This window comes from Anolis carolinensis, chromosome 1 (genome assembly GCF_035594765.1).
Source record: "Anolis carolinensis isolate JA03-04 chromosome 1, rAnoCar3.1.pri, whole genome shotgun sequence".
Taxonomy (NCBI): domain Eukaryota; kingdom Metazoa; phylum Chordata; class Lepidosauria; order Squamata; family Dactyloidae; genus Anolis; species Anolis carolinensis.
The window spans coordinates 235,259,924-235,282,209 of NC_085841.1; the positions used below are offsets into that span (position 1 = coordinate 235,259,924).

Sequence of the window (22,286 nt, forward strand, 5' to 3'; positions counted from 1 at the left end):
AGGTTATGATTTTACAAATTAAGCGCCAAAACATCATGTTATACAACAAATTTGACAGAAAAAGTAGTTCAATAAGCAATATTGTTGTGTTGCAATTCCTGTATTTACAAATTTAGCACCAAAATATCATGATATATTGAAAACATTGACTACAAAAATGGCTTGGATAATCCAGAAGTTTGGATAAGCGAGGCTTGGATAAGTGAGACTCTACTGTACTTTCATTTCACACAGTAGCTTTACATACATCAGCCTTGACACTGGAGCTTCTCTCACAAGGCCTTCAACCTGGGGCTTCTCTCATCGAAGCTTCTCACACCAGGCCTTCTCACACTGAGGTGTTCTCACACTCCTCCCAGCAACACTAGCTTATTTAACCTTTTCAGTGCTCAACTCACATTTTTGTAATTAAAAATATCTAGTTAATTTTCAATATTTCTGACATAAACTTCCTAGTACAATGGCACTGATAGGGAGAAGATGTGTGAGTGCCACTTGGCAGTGACCACATCTATTAATGCCTTTCCCAGCCTGCAGGCTAGCGTGCCACCCTCAGATGCGGAAGGAGACCCTCGACGTAGCAGTAACTCTTCGTCCTCAGTGGTGGATAATTTTGAGGGTCCTGCCATGGTTGGAAAGTTGGAATTCAAGGTGTCTGGATTCTTCTTGTTTGGTTCACCCCTGGGGCTGGTACTGGCTCTTCGAAAAACTGTGATGCCCGCCTTGGATGGTAAGAAGTTTCTTTCTTACTGCCTGCTTCCGCCATTCCTTTGCTTTCCTGTTTGTTGAGGATTTCACTGGTTCAAAAGTGTTTTTTACTGGAAAAATAAAACTCCCCGGGGGATGATGGGAACTGTAGCCTGAAAAAAGGAACTTCTGTGGGCTTTGGATTTCAATCCTTTCTTTTGCTCCTTCAGTGGCTCAGATGCGCCCAGCCTGTGAGCAGATCTACAACTTGTTCCATGCAGCAGACCCATGCGCCTCCCGCTTGGAACCTCTGCTGGCCCATCAGTTCCATGCGATGCCACCCTTTGGTGTCCCCCGCTATCAGAAGTACCCACTGGGTGACGGCTCATCTACTTCATTGGGTGAGCACAACCATGAATTCCCAAGCCTTGGAAGAGTTTGTGGAATATTGTTTCTGTCTCCATAGGGAGTGTTGATGGAAAAGAATGTCACCTAGGGATGAGGAGTGAGATATGGGTGCCCAGAAATCAAAGGATCTGTATTGTGTGGCAGTGGACAGTTCTCCTTTCGGTCAATGCTGCAGAACAGAATGAAGTTTTTAAGGCTCAGTGCTTGGGAAAGTTACTTTTTTGGACTGCAACAACCAGAATTCCCAACCTGTTTGGCCACTCTCCATGGTGACTGTAGGACTCCAGGAAATGCCACGTCAGAGAGTTTAGTTGCATCTTAATTCAGTTTGATACCACTTTAATTGCCTTGGGTCAATGTGATGGAACCTTGGGATTTGTAGTCTGGTGAAGCACCAGCACTCTTTGACAGAGAAGGCAAAAAGATCTTGGAAAATTAAAACTTCCATTATAGCATAGCATTGAGCCAAGGCATTTAAAGTTGTGTCAAACTGTATTATTTGTACTGTGTAGATGTATTCTAAGGCTTCCATGTACATCAAAGGCTGTGGAGTAGGCAGCAGCAGTGATGGTGAAATTATTTTTAAATAGGGGGCCATGCGGAGCCTCCGGTGGTGCAATGGGTTAAATCCTTGTGCCAGCAGGACTGTTGACCTGAATGCTGGGTTGCTGACCTGAAGGTTGCCGGTTTGAATCTGTGGAGATCGCAGATGAGCTCCCTCTATTAACTCCAGCTTCATGCGGGGACATGAAAGAAGCCTCCCGCAAGGATGGTAAAAACATCAAAAACATCGGGCATCCCCTGGGCAACATTCTTGCAGACGGCCAGTTATCTCACACCAGAAGCGACTTGCAGTTTTTCAAGTCACTCCTGGCACAGAAAAAAAATGCAAAAAAAATGGCCAATTTCAGGAACCTCCGGGATTCTATTAAGCAATAAAGATAATCATGTATTCAGCAGAAATAGCTGTACCCTCTGTGGTGGAGAAAGCGGCTCCTTGCAAGAGGACCTCCTAAGGCTAGTCTCCATAGGCAGCAGAATGGAGTGGTAGGACAGATTGTGTTCCTTCAGGCTTTAGGTATGTGTTATTGTGTGTAGGGTGTGTGACACATCTATATTTATTAATGCATTTGGAATTGTTCACCCACTTGTCAGATGAAAAGGCTCCCAGAGCAGCTTATGTAAGCTCACTGTTAAGGCAGTCTCTGCTCTGTCTTAGACATCTGAAAGATACAGTACCAAAGAAAAAGAAAACAGAGTCATTGGTTGTTAATGCTGCAAAGTGTTTATGTCCAAGTTGAATAGAAGAGTTTGGGTAGGAGAGAAGCACAGTGGTCCCAACAGAACAGATGGGATCACCGTGGCTTCCCACCTCTGTTTTTGCTGCACCCAGGTGGACATTAAACATTGCCTAGAAATAGAAAGCCAATATAAATGGTAAATGCATGGGCTAAAATCTTTCTGTGCTAGATTCCAGCTGACAAGAAAATGTGTTCCCCTCCCTGAAATCTGAAGTGTCATAGCCCATTCGGCTGCAAATATCGATCAATCCCTAATCTTTATCCCTGAGATATGGGTGCCCAAAAATCAAAGGATCTGTATTGTGTGGCAGTGGACAGTTCTTCTTTCAGTCAATGCTGCAGAACAGAATGGAATTTTCAAGGACCAGTACTTGGGAAAGTTACTTTTTTGGACTGCAACAACTGGAATTCCCAACCTTGTCCCTGAGTTGGGAGCCATGGGTGGTGCAATGGGTTAAACCCTTGTGCCGGCAGGACTGCTAACCGAAAGGTCGGCGGTTCGAATCCAGGAAGCGGGGTGAGCTCCCATCTGTCAGCTTCAGCTTCCCATGCGGGGATATGAGAGAAGCCTCCCACAGGATGATAAAATATCCGGACGTCCCCTGGACAACGTCCTTGCAGACGGCCAATTCTCTCACACCAGAAGCGACTTGCAGTTTCTGAAGTAGCTCCTGACATTAAAAAAAATCCCTGAGTTGAAAACTACATATTCCAAGTAGCCCTTTTCATGTTTCTAACATAAGTGTGATTAGTTAGCGAAATAACTAGTGTCTGAAAGGCTGTATCAGTCCTGAGAAGGAAAGGCCCTTCCTGCCTCAGAGTATTCGCTTCCTCTTAGATAAGGGCAGGCGTGAGAACTTCCTCCTTTGTTCTTTTTTTGGTTGCCCAAAGCCTGAGTTTTGGGCAACCAAACTTTTCCGCTGTAGAGACGAAAACTAAATGTTAAACACACAGGTTTAATTTAACTGCTCCCCCTGCCTGTGTGGATTGTATGTTTTTCTCTTACCCATCTGTGTTTCTATTGTATATAGGATATGTGGGTGTAAGAGGGAGATTACAGTGTATAAAGTAAATGATGGTAAAAATAAGCTTCTTATGGTGCACGCTATGCCTGAACTGTGTTCCACATTGTATCTGGGAACCTTAAGGTGCCTTTGTACCTCTGCCCATCACAGGACCTGCTTTTCTGTGGGTGTGATTGATTCCACATCATGATCACTGGAGTAAAGCTGACTCAGTTTTTCTTAAGAAATGGGCACCAAAAGAAATGGGGAGATGGTGGCGGGGTATAAATAAAGTTTTATTATTATTATTTATTATTAAATGATTTTATGAAGCAATCTCTTGGAGTTGAGCCAGAAAGTCATATTATTCTCTTTCACTCAGGTGCTCTCTCAGGCTCACACTATGTTTCTGTGTAGACTTGTATGTGAAAACGGTACCTGTGAAAGGCACTCCTGTTAGAACTGTGCCTAAGGAACGGCAGTCTAGGATGTAGAGCCATCTTTGTGTTCATCCCTCTTTCCCTTTCTCCTTGGCCTAGCGGAAGCCTTGCAGAGTCATTCTTCCCTCTTCATGGATGAGTTGGACCTTGTCACACCACCCACGCCGACGGGTGCATTTGGGGGCTTCTGGAAAGGGAACGAAGGAACCACAGGCGAGACCACTGTAACCAGCACCAACGAAGTGGTCAAGAGTGAGTGCCTTTTTTCTTTCCATCCCTTCATTTTAGTTCACTTTTGGTTCACCAGCTACAAGCCGGATGGGCAACATCTTTGGGTCAAGGGAAGAGAGATCCTTTGCAGACCATTATTTTGAAACTTCATTGTGCTTTGTGGAGGTGCAGCAACAAATTTAAAGGAAAGAGAGCTCTTTCACATTTTAAACCACTGCGCTGCTGAATTTGCTGATCAAAATTTCGGCGTTTCAAATCCGGAAGCAGAGTGAGCTCCTGCTGTTAGGCCCAGATTCTGCCAACCTAGTAGTTCGATAACATGCAAATGTGAGTAGACCAATAGGTACCGCTCTGGCGGGAAGGTAACGGTGCTCCATGCAGTCATGGCAGCCACATGATCTTGGAGGTGTCTACGGACAATGCCAGCTCTTTGGCTTAGACCAACCCCCAGAGTCAGACACAACTGGATTTGATGTCAAGGGAAATCTTTACCTTTACTATTTAGTATCATTCACAAAAGCATGTTTTCAGTTCTTACTGTTCCAGGTATTGCAGACATTGACACACACTTGAGTCTCTTTTAATTGAAAAACTTGAGACCAGAGATTTTTCAGATTTGGGATTTTTTTAGTTTACATGTAATGAATGGATTGGAAGAATGCAAAAATGCATTCCTCACTGGATTTTTCTCAAGGAACTGTTGCTCCATCACAGTTAGAAATTTGACAGGGGAGAGGGAAGTGTTGGAGACTGGGTTCTGCTTCTGGGCCCAATCCCCTGTAAAAGGTGGATGTCAGGGAAGGGAAAAGTCCAAATTCATCTGCCATGGATTCAGGAAATGGTGCAGAGCTCTGGCTGCCATGTCTACCTACACCACTCTCACATCTTTTTTCCAAGGCACTTTCTTTACTCTGCCATAACCACTTGTATAACCAAGTATTTTAGAGATTCATGGTGCTTGAAGTACACATAATCTGTTTCTTGTATGGTTACTGTTTAGGAAGTATAAGCTGGTCCCTCCTGAATATATTAACTGCCAATTCAGAAAGAAACTTAAACAACGATCCTTGTGTCCACAAGTCAAATGAGTTCATTTTGCAGGCACTGAATATTTGCTGTGCTGCCAAGAAAAAGGCTTGTTCTTTGACCGAATTCCTCACTGATTCCGTAGCCTGGCCATATTGTGCCACTTGCACTCTATGTTCCAAACTGAAGGGCTTTCACAGTCTTCTGGCTCTGCCAAGTCATTGATCTCCTGGATCTGACATTAATGAATTCAAGTACTATACTATATTAGATTAAAGAGTGAAAGGATGCAGTCCTGTGTACAGCCAAGACATTTTGTTATTTTTGTGGGCCTTCAAGTCGTTTCTGATTTATGGCATCTTTAAGGCATATTCTTGGCAAGATGTATTCAGGGGAAATGTGTTTTTGCTTTCCTCTGAGACTGAGAGAGTGTGACTTTCCTAAGGCTGCCAAGGGCCCTTCCACACTGCCCTTTATCCCCAGATCGTATCCCTGATTACCTGCTTTAAACTTCAATATATGAGTGGGATTTCAAACCCTTACAATCAGATTTAAGGAAGCCTTTTAAATAAATGCTATTGAGGGGACTGTAGCCAAAGATTAGATGGCTAAGGCCAAATCCCAACTACATTTGATGTTCAATGTTTAATTGTATTTAATGTTTCAAAATTTGCAGATAACATTCACTAGGTGTGTGCACTTATAATCAATGGGATCCACTTCATCACCAAAAGCAAAAATTGTATTAAAAGCAAGGACCTGAGTGGAGGGAGAAAGGTTAAATTCCACACCTTATTGAAACTTAAAAAAAAACCCAAATCATTTTAAAATGAGTTTATCCACATGCAAAAAATATACGTAAAGTGAAAATCTGTGATTGAGCAATGAATGCATATTGTTCAAGCTATCTTGATGTTATGGTCTGAACTCTAAGTAATGTCTAGCATGTTGTGATTTCTCTGAAGACCTGGAGATAACTATCCACCTGAAATTTTTAAAAACCCCAAAATTGCTATTTTTGTTTTTCTGATGAACTACACAGTACCAGTATGGTGTTGGTATATGTGTTGAGGTCGGAGTGAATTTTCTTACATAGCTGTAGATGCACCACATACAGGCGTTGCAGCATATAACTTGTGCATGTGTGGAAAAGCTTCCTTGAACATGTATAGTGTTTTAATAAGTTCATGAAAGATTGTTGTTGATATTTTGCAGTATTCTATATAGCCATTTTAAAAAATGCCAGGACTATATTTTCTTATTGCTGAGCTGCAAAACTAGCAATTTGACAACTGAATTGAAATGTCATGAGGAAAGAATTCTTATGTGAGAACGACTATGCCCTTATTCCACCTATCTCCATCATTACTACACAGCAAGGTGTATCAGTATGAGGGTCCTGTTATTGCTCTTGTGCCTAAAGGAGCTATTTCTGGACAAAGAAACATCCTGATATACAGAACACTGTTTTCAGGGGCTCCATAGTCCTTTTGTCTCACTGCCTTCCCACCCACCTTCTAACACAGCAGTAGCTCTACTGTGCAATGTACTTTTGTGGATCTCACATCACCTCCCATTACTGTTTTGCCTTATTTTCAACTGAAAAGAGCTAGAAGCAAGTTCTGGAGGTGTAGGAAAGAAAAAGTGGTTTTCATGGATATGGAGCAAGTGTCAGGCAAAAAACAAATCACCTGAAAATAGCTCATTAAAACATAATTTTTGAGGGATTGAGGGGTTTTGTAGGGTATGCCAAGGGAACTTTGGGAACATAAAAGTGAAAGTTTGGGAGTCATATATGGTACACAAGCTTTCCCCCTCCTGCTCTAAGTCTAAATCATATTATTATTATTATTTTATTTTATGACACAGCAAACAAGATAGATATGCTGGATTTCGTATCACAAAATCACAAGTCGAACACTTCCCAAGTGTCTAGGACTGTGTGATGTATTTTCGGATGATGCGCGCAGATCCCAGCAGGGTGGCCTTCTGCAGTTGGCAGATCGTAATTTTGTCAATGTCTGTTGTTTCCAAATGCCGGCTGAGATCTTTTGGCATGGCACCCAATGTGCCAATCACCACTGGGACCACCTGCACTGGTTTCTGCCAGAGTCTTTGAAGTTCAATCTTAAGGTCCTGATAGCGGCTGAGTTTTTCCTGTTGTTTTTTCATCAATGCGACTGTCCCCTGGGATGGCAACATCAATGATCCAAATCTTTTTCTTTTCCACAACTGTGATGTCTGGTGTGTTATGTTCCAGAACTTTGTCAGTCTGGATTCAAAAGTCCCACAGTATCTTTGCGTGTTCATTTTCCAATACTTTTGCAGGTTTGTGATCCCACCAGTTCTTTACTGCTGGGAGGTGGTACTTGAGGCATAAGTTCCAATGAATCATTTGGGCCACATGGTTGTGCCTCTGTTTGTCGTCTGTCTGTGTGATTTTCTTACAGCAGCTGAGGATATGATCACAGTCCTTGCACAGTCTGCATTTTGGGTCATCAGCTGATTTTTCGATCTTGGCCTTAATTGCATTTGTTCTGATGTCTTGCTCCTGGGCTGCAAGGATCAGGCCTTCTGTCTCCTTCTTCAGGGTCCCATTCGTGAGCCATAGCCAAGTCTTCTCCTTATCAGCTTTTCCTTCAATTTTGTCAAGGAACTTTCCATGCAATGTTTTGTTGTGCCAGCTGTCAGCTCTAGTTTTTAGTGCGGTTTTCTTGTACTGGTTTTTTGTCTGCTGTGTTTTGAGGAGTTTCTGATTTTTGACTTCAATCAAAGCAGGTTCTTCACTTTGCTTTACATATTCTGCCAGGGCATGTTCTTCTTCTTTGACTGCTTGTTTTACTTGTAAGAGTCCTCTGCCCCCTGATCTTCTAGGCAGATATAGCCGGTCAACATCACTGCAGGGGTGCAGTGAATGATGAATGGTCATGAGTTTTCTTGTTTTTCTGTCCAAATTATTATTATTATTATTATTATTAGTCTATGTCATTCATGAGAACAGAAATATAGTTCCTTCAAATTCCATCTCCTGCTCATCTCTGTTTTCCCCTATATCTCGAATGTAAATTGGAGGCTTATGGTTCAGGAGTCATTTGGTTAATGAAGCTGAATGCTTTCTAATGAAGAGGTTATGCATTTAGTTCGTATCTGTAAAGGATTGGTTGTTGTGACAGATGTTGCTGCATCCCTGTTATTGCACGTAATATTTTTGTATTGACCTTCAATAGACTAGAGACATGAAGGCTCATTGGGAGGGGGGGCAGAAATCAAATGTTCATATCTCTAGAAAATATAGGTAAGCATGTGTTGTGTATTGGTGAAAACAAAAAATGAAGGGAATGGAAGAAGGGTGTGCATAATAAAAGCAGCCCTTTGTGCTTTAGTGTGCTCTCCAGCTGCACTAGGGAAAGAAATAAGGCAGGAGTGTGCAGTGGGGGAGCTTAATGCAATTTCTCTTCCTTCCAATGTCTAGTTCTGGATCGCTGGTGGGGAACTAAACGCATTGACTACTCTCTCTACTGCCCAGAGGCACTGACTGCATTTCCTACAATCACCCTGCCTCACCTTTTCCATGCCAGCTATTGGGAAAGTGCTGATGTGGCCGCTTTCATTCTCCGACAGGTAAAATGCCCATAGCAGATGAAGGTGTTAAGAGAACATGCCACTGTAATTCAAAGGAGTAGCTGTCATTGGTATTTGTATGGGAATTTGCAATACAACACTTTTTGGGGGTAAAGCGTGGCTGATAGGAAACTTCATAGGCAACTTTTTCAAGAAGGGGATGTATGGGTGGAGTAATTACCATATATACCATATATAAGCCTACCCGAATATAAGCCGAGACACCTAATTTTACCACAAAAACTGGGAAAACTTGTTTACTCGAGTAAATGACGAGGGTGGGAAATGCAGCAGCTACTGGTAAATTATAAAAATAAAAATAGATACCAATATAATTGAGGCATCAGTAGGTTAAATGTTTTCGAATATTTACATAAAACTGTAGTTTAAGATAATAATAAGACTTTAATAAGATAAGACTGTCCAACTCTACCTATATAATCGAGTATAAGCTAGGGGTGGCTGAAAGGGGCTGAAAAACTCATCTTATATGCTAATATATACAGTACTTTAATATAGGGCTGGGCAGTTTGGGGAGGAATTGAGGGTGATACCACGCCAGTCCATCAGCTGCTGACCCTAATGTATCATCGTGTTGGCCATTCCACCAAGGCAGCAGCAAATATGTCATTGAAAAATGTAGCCAGATATGAGAGCCACTCAAAAGCAAGTAGAGTGGGCACTTATGGAGCAGACCCCTGGTTCTAATGAATGAGCTTTGCTTACCCAATTTTGGTGATAGGCAGATGCAGAATTGTATGGGGAAAATTTTGGGAAACCTGAATTTTGAAAAGGATGAACTTCTCAGTCCTCAGAGAGTGAATAATGGAGTAAACAAAAAGCAAGACTAGCGGTCTGAGGAGACCCTGATGGTGCTGGACAGAAGGCTCATTTTAGGATAGAAAGCAAAGGAGATCATTGGTTTGTAAGGAACAACCACTGAATAAAAAAAACAAAGAGAAGTTTATAAAAACTGAAGCTGGATGTCACTGACAAATGCACACCAGGTATATGGAAGGTCTCAGATTCATTTGTTGGCAGCTCTGATTAAAAAGGATCAAGCAATAAGTAAAAACTGAACTGCCTGATCCTCATGAGGAGAGGCAGCATTTTGTTTTGTCTTATTATTAAGCAGTGTCCTCAGTTTCCCTGAATAAAGTCTGAGAATTTTCTTTTTTGGAATATAGCTCTGAAACCTCTGTCTGAAGGATTTTGGGAATTGTAGTCCAAAAGGTAGGCTTTTTTGTCTCAAGATCTAGCACAGGGGCCCTCAAACTTCTAAAGTAGAGGGGGCGGTTCATGGTCCCTCAGTCTGTTGAGGCCCCCCGGACTATGATGAAATAGTCCAAAATTAGGATTGTTGTTGTTGTGTGCCTTTCAAGTCGTTTCAGACTTAGATCAACCCCAAGACTAAAGTTTAGGACAAGGGCCAGGTAAATGACCTTGGAGGGCCGCATCCAGCCCACGGGCCTTAGTTTGGGGACCCCTGGTCTAGAAAATGGCAAATACAGTGTTCCCTCACGACTTTGCGGTTCACTTTTAACGGATTCGCTATTTCGCGGTTTGTCAATAAACTCTAAAAGACTATTATAAATCATAAAAAATTACAATTTACAGCCTAAGGAAGGGAGGAAGGAGAAGGAGAAGGGAGAGACAAGGAGTCCAAGAGGCAATGGGAGGAGAAGGACGCGATTTATCAACACACGATTGGTTGATAAAGACTTAAAATAGAATATAACTACCAAAATAATGTATAAATATTAAAATAGTGTCCCTACTTCGCGGATTTTCACTTATTGCGGGTGGTCCTGGAACCCAACTCCAGTGATAAGTGAGGCTACACTGTACATTAAGCCTTACAGGACTGATTGCTTAGTGCAATTGGGAGGGGATTGGGAGAGATACAGAGGTTAAAGGCATCACACACTTTGGGGTCTGCGAGTTGTTGTGGTCATGGGCTGGTGTTCTGTGATTGCAGGTGATTGAGACAGAGCAGCACCAAGTGACAGAAAACGAGGAGAGTTCCATCTACAGCCCGGCTTTTCCCCGTGAGAAGTGGCAACGCAAGCGCACACAAGTGAAGATTCGGGTATGTGGTCCTGCCCCCACTCTGTGCTGCAGGCTTCCGTGGGAAACTGAAATGTAGTGTGGGCCAAGACAAGAGAACTTGTCTTCCAGGAAGAGATTTGGGGCTGATCCAATCCCTTTCATTGCTAATTATCTTAAAGGCAGCTTTGCAGATGCCCAGTTGCTGTTTTTCATCTCTTCTCTCCATGCCTGCCAAAATAATTCCATATATTTTACATATATATACTGTATTGCTAAATCAATATTGTCATTTCAGGTCACAAATGAAATCAAATTATTGCATGTTTCTCAGGGAAGTTGATGTAGTAGACCAGCAATTGTATTTTCCAGGGTGCCAGGGAACATGACCATTAATTACATTTATTTCCCCTGGAAACTTCCCAGGGACCAACAGCTAATAACTCAGGAAATAGCATTGGCCCAAGGACCAGCACTTTGAATAGCAGTGATGTAGATAATTTTGTACTTACATGGTTCTGGGTGGTTGTGTTTGTGACTACAAGTCCCAGAAACCCTTAGCCAGATCCTGCAAATTGCAGTTGACGAAAAATAGTATTTCCCAACTGTGTTTGCAGAATGTGTCTGGATTTTCCAGCCAAAGGTCTGGATTTTCTTCATCTCTGTGTGTTTTGACAAGCACTTAAAGGCTTGTCCTGTTGAGAAACCTCCTATCGCAGTTTGAAGAGGTTCATTGCAGATCTCTGGAAGGAAGTTGCAACAGCTGCTTCCTGCCTGAGGCACTTGAACTCAAGCCTGGACTAGTTTCCAGAAAGGGAATCCAAGCAGCTCTTGGTTCTATAAGTCCTGTATAAAAGGTCTAAGGAAGCTGTTTGACTTTTGACATCCCCCCCCCCCCCCCCAAAAAAAAAAAGACAAGCCAGAAAGTAAAACAAAACTAAAAAGACAATATCCAATTTTCTGGGGGGTTTTAAAAAATATTTTTTCCTCAGATTATTGACAAAAGGTAATGACTTTAAATATTTTTTCCATTTACTTTGCTGGCAAAATGGTAAATTAAATGTGTTAGCAGTTTGGAGATTATTTATGTAGTCTTTATAATAACAATTAGTATTTAATCCTTTTTCCATAATCTAAGGAAAGGCTTTAATAAACATTGTGGTGTATGTGAAATGAAATTACGCAATTTGTGTAAAAATCTAAAAGGTCTGTGGGCAGGGTTTGCTGCATAATTTAGATTACATAAATTAGGCATCAGTTAAATGAAGCACACTTCTGTGTAGTAAAGAGGATAAGCAACAACAAAGGAATTATTACTGTAAGTCAGTCAGTCAGTCAATCAATGCATGTACCTCTTTTCTCCTGACATGGAATTCAAAGGAGTTCACACAAATTAAAACAAGGTACAGGGAAAACTTCTTGATGGTAAAAACTGTTCAACAGATAAATACACTACCTCAGAATGTGATGAAGTCTCCTTTTTGGAGGTTTTTGAACAGGTTAGATGGCTATCTGTCAGGAGTGCTTTATCTGTGGCTTCCTGTATGGCAAAGTGATGTTGAACTGGATGGCCTTTGGGGTCTCTGCCAGTGTTATGATTCCACAATTCTACATCTAAAAACCTGATTAATAGGGGAGGGGTTAAAAGTAAATAAATCATTATATTATAAACACCTTCTTTCAAATAGTGTAAAATTATTTAAAACTAACAATAAATATACAAGTACAGCACAAACACATCAATGGAGGGGTGGCAAACTGTGGCCATTTAGATGGTTTCTTGCCCATCTAACCACTGTAGTCCATGGGACTCTAACCAGGATTGTAATAGCAACTGAAATTAAAAACAAAGCAGCAAATCAGCAAGATGTCACAAGTAAGAGTTGCATTTCAAATCTGAAGGGCAACAGCTCTCTACCTGTAGTCTGACCTAAGAAGTTCTACAGCGTATAACTAGTTCTCTTGAGTTAGTGGAGGGCGAGTGTTTATAGGAACAGGTAGATCCGCTCCCCCTTCATTAAAAAGTATTTTGTAAACACTCTGTGAGTTTACCTGTTTGCAAGGAAGCCGTAACAATGACAACAACAGCAGCAGTAGTAGAAGTAATGGTAGCAACAATAACAATTATCATTGTTGTCACCATTCTCTACCACAGTGGTTCTCAACCTGTGGGTCTCCAGCTGTTTTGGCCTTCAATTCACAAAAATCCCAACAGCTGGTAAACTGGCTGGGATTTCTGGGAGTTGTAGGCCAAAACACCTGGGGACCCACAGGCTGGGAACCATTGCTCTACTACCTCAGTTGCTATCGTTCTATGAACAGTTCAGTTCAGTTTTATTTATCTCCTTGCCAAAATAAATTTGCTAAGAAGCTGCTGGTGTTTTGTCCTCCAGAATGTCACAGCTAACCACCGCGCCAGTGATGTCATTATGTGTGAAGGGCGGCCCCAAGTTCTCAATGGGCGTTTCATGTACGGACCGTTGGATGTGGTGACTCTGACTGGAGAGAAGGTAACAATAGTCCTCTCTATGTTGTGATGTTCATTTGTGTCCACTGAGGATAAGTGAACAGAGAGAAATTGCAGCCAGGGGATTCTGAGTAGCGAGCATTATTTGTCATGAGTACCCTTGTTTCCGTGTAGATTCCTAAGCACTATGTGCAAATTCCCTCATGAAAGAAAAAGGAGCTGAACGTGTGGTGTCCCGTGTCTCTTCCTCAAGCATGTTTTCTTCCTTGAAGCCAGGGCTGGTTCCAGTGAGGCACTCACCTAACGCTATGAATGCTGTTGTTCTTACATAAGTTGTTCTTACTCTTACTCTGTCTTACTTTCCTGGAAGACAACTGGCCTACTGTATAAGCAAAATAAAGTAGAGAATGTCAAGAATAAAAGATGGATGCAAACAGATGATGTGGAAAATGAAGGGGGTATTCATGCCTCCCCCTCCAGACCTAAGCAGGGCTCTAAAATTGGCAAACACCAAAGAGGGTTTTTGCTGCAGCGGAGGAACAGTACAATATTTGCAGGCTGATATCAAGGAATTAATGATGCTGGTGTCCTCTGATCCCTTTTCGCAGGTTGACATCTATGTCATGGCACAGCCACTATCAGGAAAGTGGGTCCACTATGGCACAGAGGTGACCAGTGGCAGTGGAAGGCTCTCCTACACTCTCCCCGAGGAGAAGATGCTGGGCATTGGCATGTACCCTGTCCGCATGGTGGTGAGGTGAGTGCACAGTGGGTCCTTCCCCATGGCTGATCTGCTCAGCATACTTCTTAAATTTGGACATTTAATTCCCAGTCTAGTTTACATTATTAGATACGTGAAGGCCTGGTGTAAAAAAAAAAGAAATTATGTTCCAGGAGAAGTCTGTCATCTTCCAAAGCTTAGAAAAATTGGGGGTGGGGGGGTGGGGGGGTGGATTGTGAATATTTTGAACAATGAATAACATGTTTAAGACGAGGTATTAATTTTATTTCCCCCTACATAATCACCCCTAAAACTATATTAAAAGATGACTTATATGTATGGCAGTATGCAATAGCTGATCATTGCAATTCCTGGTCTTCCCTCCCCCTCCCCTTTCTCCTCCTCCTCCTCCTCCTGGTATGGAAATCTAGAGACAAAATTATTTTTCTCTGTTTTCCTAATGCTGATGGTCTCCTCTTAATTATATTTTATAATTTTATATTTGCTTGATGACATGAAGAACTTGAGGAATTCCCATGAACATTTACCATTATTTACACTGTCCGGGAGTTGGCTAAAAAGCATATCTGGAAGAACACTGTGTCCCACCTCATCCTATAGAATGTGCCTTTCCCTATCCAAATCCATTGAGATTTTTGTCCTTGACAGATGGCATGGGTCCTACCAATCTGACGAAACTAGACTGCTTAACATAGCCTTTCCTTCATTTTCTAAAGATGTGGGGGGGAGTTGTGTCACTTTCCTGAACTTTTTGAAGAGGCGGTCCTTGCATTTTCTAATTCTGATAATGTCATGGTGTTTTCAATACCTGGAAAAGGACGGATTTCATTTCACTTCCCTCTACAGGGGTGATCATACTTATGCCGAATGCTTTCTGACCGTAGTAGCTAAGGCCACGCCATGTGTCGTCTTCAGTATTGATGGTTCCTTCACAGCCAGTGTCTCCATTATGGGCAGCGATCCCAAAGTACGTGCTGGTGCAGTTGATGTAGTAAGGTAAGTAACAGCAATGCTGGGGACTCTGCAGACCAGGGTGGCTTCTACCTGAGGTCTCCAGGCTTTGCAGAACCTCAGAGAATTTTAAATTTTTATTCCCCTACTCAAAATGTGACTCTGCATCCTGTGTGTCCCCTACTCCCTGGTTGTTAGATGCAATAAAGGGTTTTTTTTTTTTTTTTACAAAGCAGAAAACGAACCAGAAGTCAAAATTGTTTCCACACCTTAAGGAGGGGAGGGTTGAGTAAACACTATTTTTAATTCCTTGATAGAGAAAGATAGGGATGCCTTTGTGCGGAGTACTTAAACATTCCCTTGATCCACTTTTTCTTTACCCAAAGTATCCCTGATAGACTTCTCATTCTTGCAGACCCCCGCCACCACTATGTCTGTATCTGAAAGCCTAGCTTGGTTTGAAGTTGACTATGCTATTTTAATGTACCTAATCATTGTTTTCAAACCCTTATACTCTTCAAGACAACAACAGAATGACAAATTAAAACACCAGCTGCAGAACACAGCTCTGCTGATCCCTCACATTTATATAAGCCTGTATTATAGTTACTTGCCAATTTCCATGTCTCTTGGTGCCAAAATGCTGTCAAGATGGATTCACTGAAAGATTCCTTTATTTAATCAATTGGATTATCTTCTGAAACTCCCATTTGATTAAGCTAGTCCTAGCAATCCTGCTTTTCCTTATCATGTAAAATAGATAAAGAAATCCTCTGTCTCTTTTTCTAGGTAAGAACTGAGGTCAATTAGATTTTTTGGATTACAGTGCCCAGAATCCCCCAGCTAGCATTGGCCATACTGTAGTTTTTTTAAAACGCAAGTTTCTGAGTTATGCCCTGGGCGTTGACTAAAATCTAGGTATCTGAATATTGCATCTCAAAGGAGATTACTGGATCAAAAGGAGAGCATTTCAACAAATATGTATTTGTCATAGAATGCAGTCTCATTCTACTCTTCTCCCCACCATTTTTCAATATTAAAATATATACTTCTTCAGTCACATCCACCTAGCTTACGGATTTCAGTGCCATAATAATAATAATAATAATAATAATAATAATAATAATAATAATAATAATACTTTATTTATACCCCGCCACCATCTCCCCAAAGGGGACTCGGGGCGGCTTACATGGGCCCATGCCCAAAACCATACAATATGACAAAATATAAAACAACATATCATAACACAATTTAACAATTTACATGTCATGCTGGCCACTAACTTTGCTTTTTTTAAAAATGATGCAATTTTGTGGAGGAATGGACATGATAAATAGCTTTTTACTACAATAACAAAATATAATAGATTTTCTATGTTCAAAGGCAGAGCTCTACTAAGAAGGGTGCAGTAGAAGGTCTAGACCAGTGGTTCTCAACCTATGGGTCCCCAGGTGTTTTGGCCTACAACTTCCAGAAATCACAGCCACTTCACCAGCTATTTGGATTTCTGGGAGTTGAAGGCCAAAACATCTGGGGACCCATAGGTTGAGAATCACTGGCCTAGACCTTCATGCATATGAATATACTTTAAACAGTCTATCTGGGTGAAAGTGTTTAAATACATATTTAAATAGATTTTGATGATGATGATGATGATGATGTATTAGTAAAGGTAAAGGTTTTCCCCTGACGTTAAGTCTAGTTGTGTCCAACTCTAGGGGTTGGTGCTCATCTCAGTTTTTAAGCTGAAGAGCCGGTGTTGTCCGTAGACACCTCCAAGGTCATGTGGCCAGCATGACTGCAAAGAGTTCCATTACTTTCCTGTTGGAGTGGTACCTATTGATCTACTCAAATTTGCATGTTTTCAAACTGCTAGGTTGGCAGAAGCTAGGGCTAACAGCGGGAGCTCACCCTGCTCCCCAGATTTGAACCACCAACCTTTCAGTCAGGAAGTTCAGCAGCTCAGCAGTTTAACCACTACGCCACCGGGGGCTTATTATTATTGTTGTTGTTATTATTGTTATTAAATAGTATTAAATAGGTTTTAAAAACTGTGTCCACTGTTGTATCTGTGACAAACAAATCCTTCTGACTAGAAAATAAATTCTTTGAACTGTAAAGAAAAGTGATTTTAAATATTGTGATCTTTAACCAGACTTTCCCAAACTCTGGTCTTTCAAGTGTTTTGGCATTCAACTCTCAGAATTCCTGATCATTGAGCAAGGTAGCTGAGGCTTCTGGGAGTTGAAGTCCCAAACATTTGGAGGACTAGGTGGCTGGATACACTTGCCATCTACCTACAGCCCTCAAGACTTTTGCAATCTAGACCCAGGAAGGGCAGTGTTGGTGTTTCAGATGTTATGGGATTGCAGTTGTTATGGGATTGCAGTAGCTAGCATTTAGCACTGTTGGGTGTTGTAATCCAGCAAAGTCTTGCAATGCTGTGCATCTCCCACCTCTGTCCTAGTAGGAATCATGAATAAGTAAGCAATCCAGGGCCTGTGGATAATATTTCCCTTACCTCTTTAGGCATTGGCAAGACTCTGGGTTCATGATCATCTATGTGACTGGGCGTCCAGACATGCAGAAGCACCGTGTGGTGGCTTGGCTCACCCAGCACAACTTTCCTCATGGCATTGTCTCTTTCTGTGATGGCCTCACGCATGACCCCCTCCGCCAGAAAGCTGCCTTTCTCCAGGGCCTTCAACAGGAGGTACAGGAAGCATCCGATAAGGTTTTCTTGAGAAGGACTTGAGCATAAGGGGGAAAGGTCTGGGGTGGTAGTTCTGGCAGAGTACTGGTGCATGTGGGAGCAGAAAAAAGAAGGTGGAAATGTGGGAGGAAAATTACTAGTGTCTTCCTTTACTTATTGCAGGCAGAGGTCACCATTGTGGCTGCCTATGGATCCACTAAGGATATCTCGGTCTATAGCTCCTTAGGGCTTCCACCGGCTCAAATCTACATCGTGGGCAGGGCTGTGAAAAAATTACAAAACCAATGCCAGGTATGAGGTTTCGTGTTACTGGGGGCTTCCAGGCTTGCGGCCAGCAATGTAATAGAGAAGCCTTCAAAGCCTGTGCCTTGTCAAGAAGCAGAAGTAAGAGGTGTCAGAGAATCAAGAAACAATGTCTGCTTTAATCTTTTTCCTTGCAGTTCCTGTCAGATGGCTACGTTGCACACCTGGCCCAGCTGGAAGCTGCTTCTCTCGCCCATTCACCAAAGGGAACCACAAGGCCTACACTTGGCAAAGGCAGCTATGGCTGCCCTGCTCCTGTGGACTTTCTGCGCAAGCAGAGCCAGCTCTTGCGCTCACGGGGACAGAGCCAGGCTGAACGCGAAGGAGGAGGCACCACTCAGCCCCGAGCCAAGACGCGTAGCGTCAGCCTCAAGTTGGAGAGTGAGGAGTAGGCCCTTGCAGGGAAATCTTTGCATTTTCCGACTTGCAGTGGCTGGTGCCGGGACTGGGCCTGCGAGAGGCCGCAGATGTGTGACAGAGGAGCCAAGAACACCAGGCAGAGAAGAAGAGAGAAAAGACGGAAGGAGAGAGCCCTGTCCTGCAGAGGCTGAGAGCTGGGCTTCGGTGCCGCTAAAACAGGAGAAGAGAACTTCTGTATAATCCCAGAAGTTGCATCCATTCCCCTCAGTTCCAGCTCCCGGCTCCTGTTTGTGGTCCCCTTCGACCCACAGTTCAGCCAACACCCCTCCACTCATACCTCCTGGGGAATTGGGGATGGAGGGAGGGAAGGGGCGATGGGAGTGTGTTCATATTAGCCTGACTAATTGTGTTGCGTTAATTGTGTGAGTTGACTGTTCACATTCCTCCTCTTTCCCCAGCTCAGATTTTACAGGTCTCTTAGGACTGGGATATATTCTACTCTCCCCATCAGATCCCAAGTGAGGTGGTAGTAATTCTAGCTCTAGCGGCTTTCCCGGGTCATTCCATGTCCCTCTGTGGCTTCAAGAGGGTGGGGTGCCTAGGGAAAATCTAGGGAGCACAGGTACTATCTGCCCCTTTCCCTGAGCGCCTTGCTTCAGCCCAGCCCTGCCTGTGCCCTGGTCTCTGGGTGTTTGCATGATACTGCCCCTCCTGTGCATTTATTATGTCCAATTTGAGACAGCACAGGATGTCCCGGAACAAAGACAAATCTTTACTCCCTTGCTGAGGAGGAGGAGGAGTTGGTTATTTATTTCATTGTTCAAAATGTCTGGAAAATGGGGAGGTGGGGAACTGAATCCTGTTTTGAGGGGGTGGGTGGGTTACATTTATTGTATTCTCAAAAACAGCAAATAAAAAAGTAAAGCCTGAACACTGTATTTTTTGAAGCAGCAGCCAAAGAGAAGCCATTGATGCTTCTAGTTCAATATCTTCTTTGATTTAAATATTAAATGACTCCTTGGACATCTTAAGGTTGGAGCCATCCTGTCTGAGCTGAGAATCAGATCTTCAGTAATGATTACTAGAAGAATTGCATAGAAATACCAGACAAATTATTCTGTACTGAACTGGTGCGGGCTGCCCTTGCTATGAAGCTTGAAGTAGAAATATGCTGAAATCACAGGCTAACACAAAAAAAAGCTATACCTAATAAAGATGACTTTCAGCTGGTTGTACACTTTTCAAATGGTGTGGGCATGAATCCCATTCTGGGAGAAAAGCAGGATGTAAATGTCAGAAATATTAAAAATTAACTAGGTATTTTTAATTTCAAAAAGGTGAGTCAAGCACTGAAAGGGTTAAATGGATGCAATGACTCAGCAAAAGCTGCAGTTCAACCTAAACAGGTGTGCCTGTAGCTTAGTAAGCCTCGACCTGTGAGAGAAGCTCTAGGTTGAGGGCCTGGTATGTGAAGCTCCAGTGTGAAGGCTGCTGTGTGTAAAGCTACTGTGTGAAGCTCCTGTGAAAGTTCGTTGTGAAAGGAGGCTTTGTGAGAGCAAAGCTGTTTATCTGCATGAGAAAGATGCCCAGTGTGGAAGCAAAGGAGGAAATATAAAGAACTTTGTGTTATGAAAACTTTGTTTTTGTAAATAGTGCAACCATATTATTTTGCTATAAAGAAAAGCTTCCTAAGGCCCGCTTGTCCAACAGTAAATTCAATAAATAAACTAATGTGCCATTCCGGTTGAGGCAAGCATCTTTCACTAGGTTATGTGCAAATTGTCCCAATCCAATGAGGGGCCTCTGCAAACACTGGCTTGAGGATGAGTTAAAAGTTAACTAAAATCCATCTCTAGGATAATGTGTTAATTGTTTCTAAGAAGATATTCTGAGAGTGAAGACAGATGTAATTAACAAGAGGATGAAGTTCTTGGCCTAATCCCAGTTAATGTCTTTGTTTTCTAAAAATACTGCTCAGTTTGAATTTTAGGAGGGTAAGGAAGTAAAAGGGAGTGGCAGAAAAGAGATTTTGTTCAAGGAGGAATTTCATTTCTATTACATGTAAATGTAATAGAAATGAAAAAGCTGTATATAAATAAACATGATGATGATGCAAGCATCATTTATCCCCTTATTTACAAGTGCCCATTGTAATCTCTCTGTATTTGTACTCTTCAACTGGATGGTGTTTGTGCTAAGGGTGAGAACAACCATTAGTAGTAGATGATTGGCTATTGACTCAGCTGAAAAAAAGTGTTATTGAAGGCTTTCATGGCCAGAATCACTGGGTTGCTGTGAGTTTTCCAGGCTGTATGGCCATGTTGCAGAAGCATTCTCTCCTGACGTTTTGCCCACATCAGTGGTAGGCATCCTCAGAGGTTGTGAGGTCTGTTGGGAACTAGGCAAGTGAGGTTTATATATATCTGTGGAATGTTCAGAGTGGAAGAAAGACCTCTTGTCTGCTTGAGGCAAATGTGAATGTTACAAATTGGCCACCTTGATTAGCATTGAGTAGCTTTGCAGCTTCAATGGAAGTTAATTCAACTGCCAAGCACAAACATTGTCAAGCAAACAAAAGAAATCCCCAGTGCTGGCGTGCTACCAGATTTCAGCTAGGTTAAAACACACAGTACCTATTGCCAGGGAGATGCTCAACCACTGCCAAGTTGCCAACCCAGTATATAGGTGGGAAATAAATGTGCTGTCAACAGCATAGTAATATTTAAGCTTCTTTGATCTTGTGGTTGTTTGTTCTCATAGAGTAGTAGATACTATTGCAGAACCTATGTTGTGGTTCTTTAAGCTATATATCCACAGGAAAAATTGACTTATGACAAGCATCTCTATTTCCAGAACATGTTGAAACTGGATTAAACAGGTCAATCATGTCACTAATAACACAAATCAATGTTCATATTATCTGATATGGGAGAGTGGCACCATACTTGTACCCATGGGCTCCAAATTGTTTCTTTCTCCATAACTTGCCATAGGTTTTCAGTTAATGGTCCCTGGACCATAACTTTGAATAGCACCCATGAAAATGGTTGAGATTCTGCATCAGGGTATAAACCAGTGGTTCTCAACCTGGGGTCCCCAGATGTTTTTGGCCTATAACTCTCAGAAATCCCAGCCAGTTTACCAGCTGTTAGGATTTCTGAGAGTTGAAGGCCAAAACATCTGTGGACCCACAGGTTTAGAACCACGGTTCTAGAGAGATCGTTCCTCTGATAAGTGAAACCAGTACTTGTCCTGCATTTGTTGAGCTTGCCATTTAGTGTAATGTGCACTTTTTGTATCTATTAACTCAATTTTTTTATTAAATTGAAAGATGGAATGATGGCGGTGATGATGATGATGATGATGGAGGAACCTTGGAGGTTCCAAAGAATGGTGATTATATTGTGAATGGTTATATGAACATAGGTGGATGCTTTATCAGCTGTGATTCACAAGCCAGTAAATGGCTGTGTTAGGGGAGATTTGGGAAGGATTATGAATTTCCCCTTCTGCAATGGCCAAAGCAAGATAGGGCACATGTAACACTTAGGATGCCAGGCAATCTTTTTTGATATGACATTGGCAAAACTATTAGAGTCATTTGCTGCTTTTATCCCGTGGAGATCAACGGCATGTTAATACTAGCAATTAGAAGGATGTCCCCATCCCACAATGATTCCCCCAACACCAATTCAATTTCTTGCATCCTCTACACATCCAAGAAATCTATGTTATTCAACTGATACACGGAGACAAAGATGAGTTGGCAATTAAAATGTTTATTAAGGTTAAGACGACACTGGCTCACCTTCCACAGCACAGTTTAAGCGTTGACTTTAACTTTTTTTCATGTCAGGAGCAACTTGAGAAACTGCAAGTCACTTCTGGTGTGAGAGAATTGGCTGTCTGCAAGGACGAGGCCCAGGGGATGCCCGGATGTTTTGATGTTTTTACCATCCTTGTGGGAGGCTTCTCTCTGGAGC

General features: G+C 42.2%; 1 protein-coding gene across 2 annotated transcripts in view; it reads left to right on the forward strand.

Moving 5' to 3' along the window:
• Positions 1–19,528, forward strand: part of pitpnm1 (phosphatidylinositol transfer protein membrane associated 1) — a 47,256-nt gene extending 27,728 nt beyond the window's left edge. For both annotated transcript variants that reach the window (XM_062967133.1, XM_008110642.3), the window contains exons 14-24: positions 531–730; positions 918–1,088; positions 3,940–4,092; positions 8,570–8,718; positions 10,697–10,807; positions 13,158–13,274; positions 13,840–13,988; positions 14,820–14,969; positions 17,457–17,640; positions 17,803–17,931; positions 18,081–19,528. In XM_062967133.1, the coding sequence (XP_062823203.1) occupies positions 531–730; positions 918–1,088; positions 3,940–4,092; positions 8,570–8,718; positions 10,697–10,807; positions 13,158–13,274; positions 13,840–13,988; positions 14,820–14,969; positions 17,457–17,640; positions 17,803–17,931; positions 18,081–18,335 (1,768 nt within the window). In that variant the 3' untranslated portion in view covers positions 18,336–19,528. The remainder of the gene's footprint in view (positions 1–530; positions 731–917; positions 1,089–3,939; positions 4,093–8,569; positions 8,719–10,696; positions 10,808–13,157; positions 13,275–13,839; positions 13,989–14,819; positions 14,970–17,456; positions 17,641–17,802; positions 17,932–18,080) is intronic.
• Positions 19,529–22,286: the final 2,758 nt, after the last annotated feature.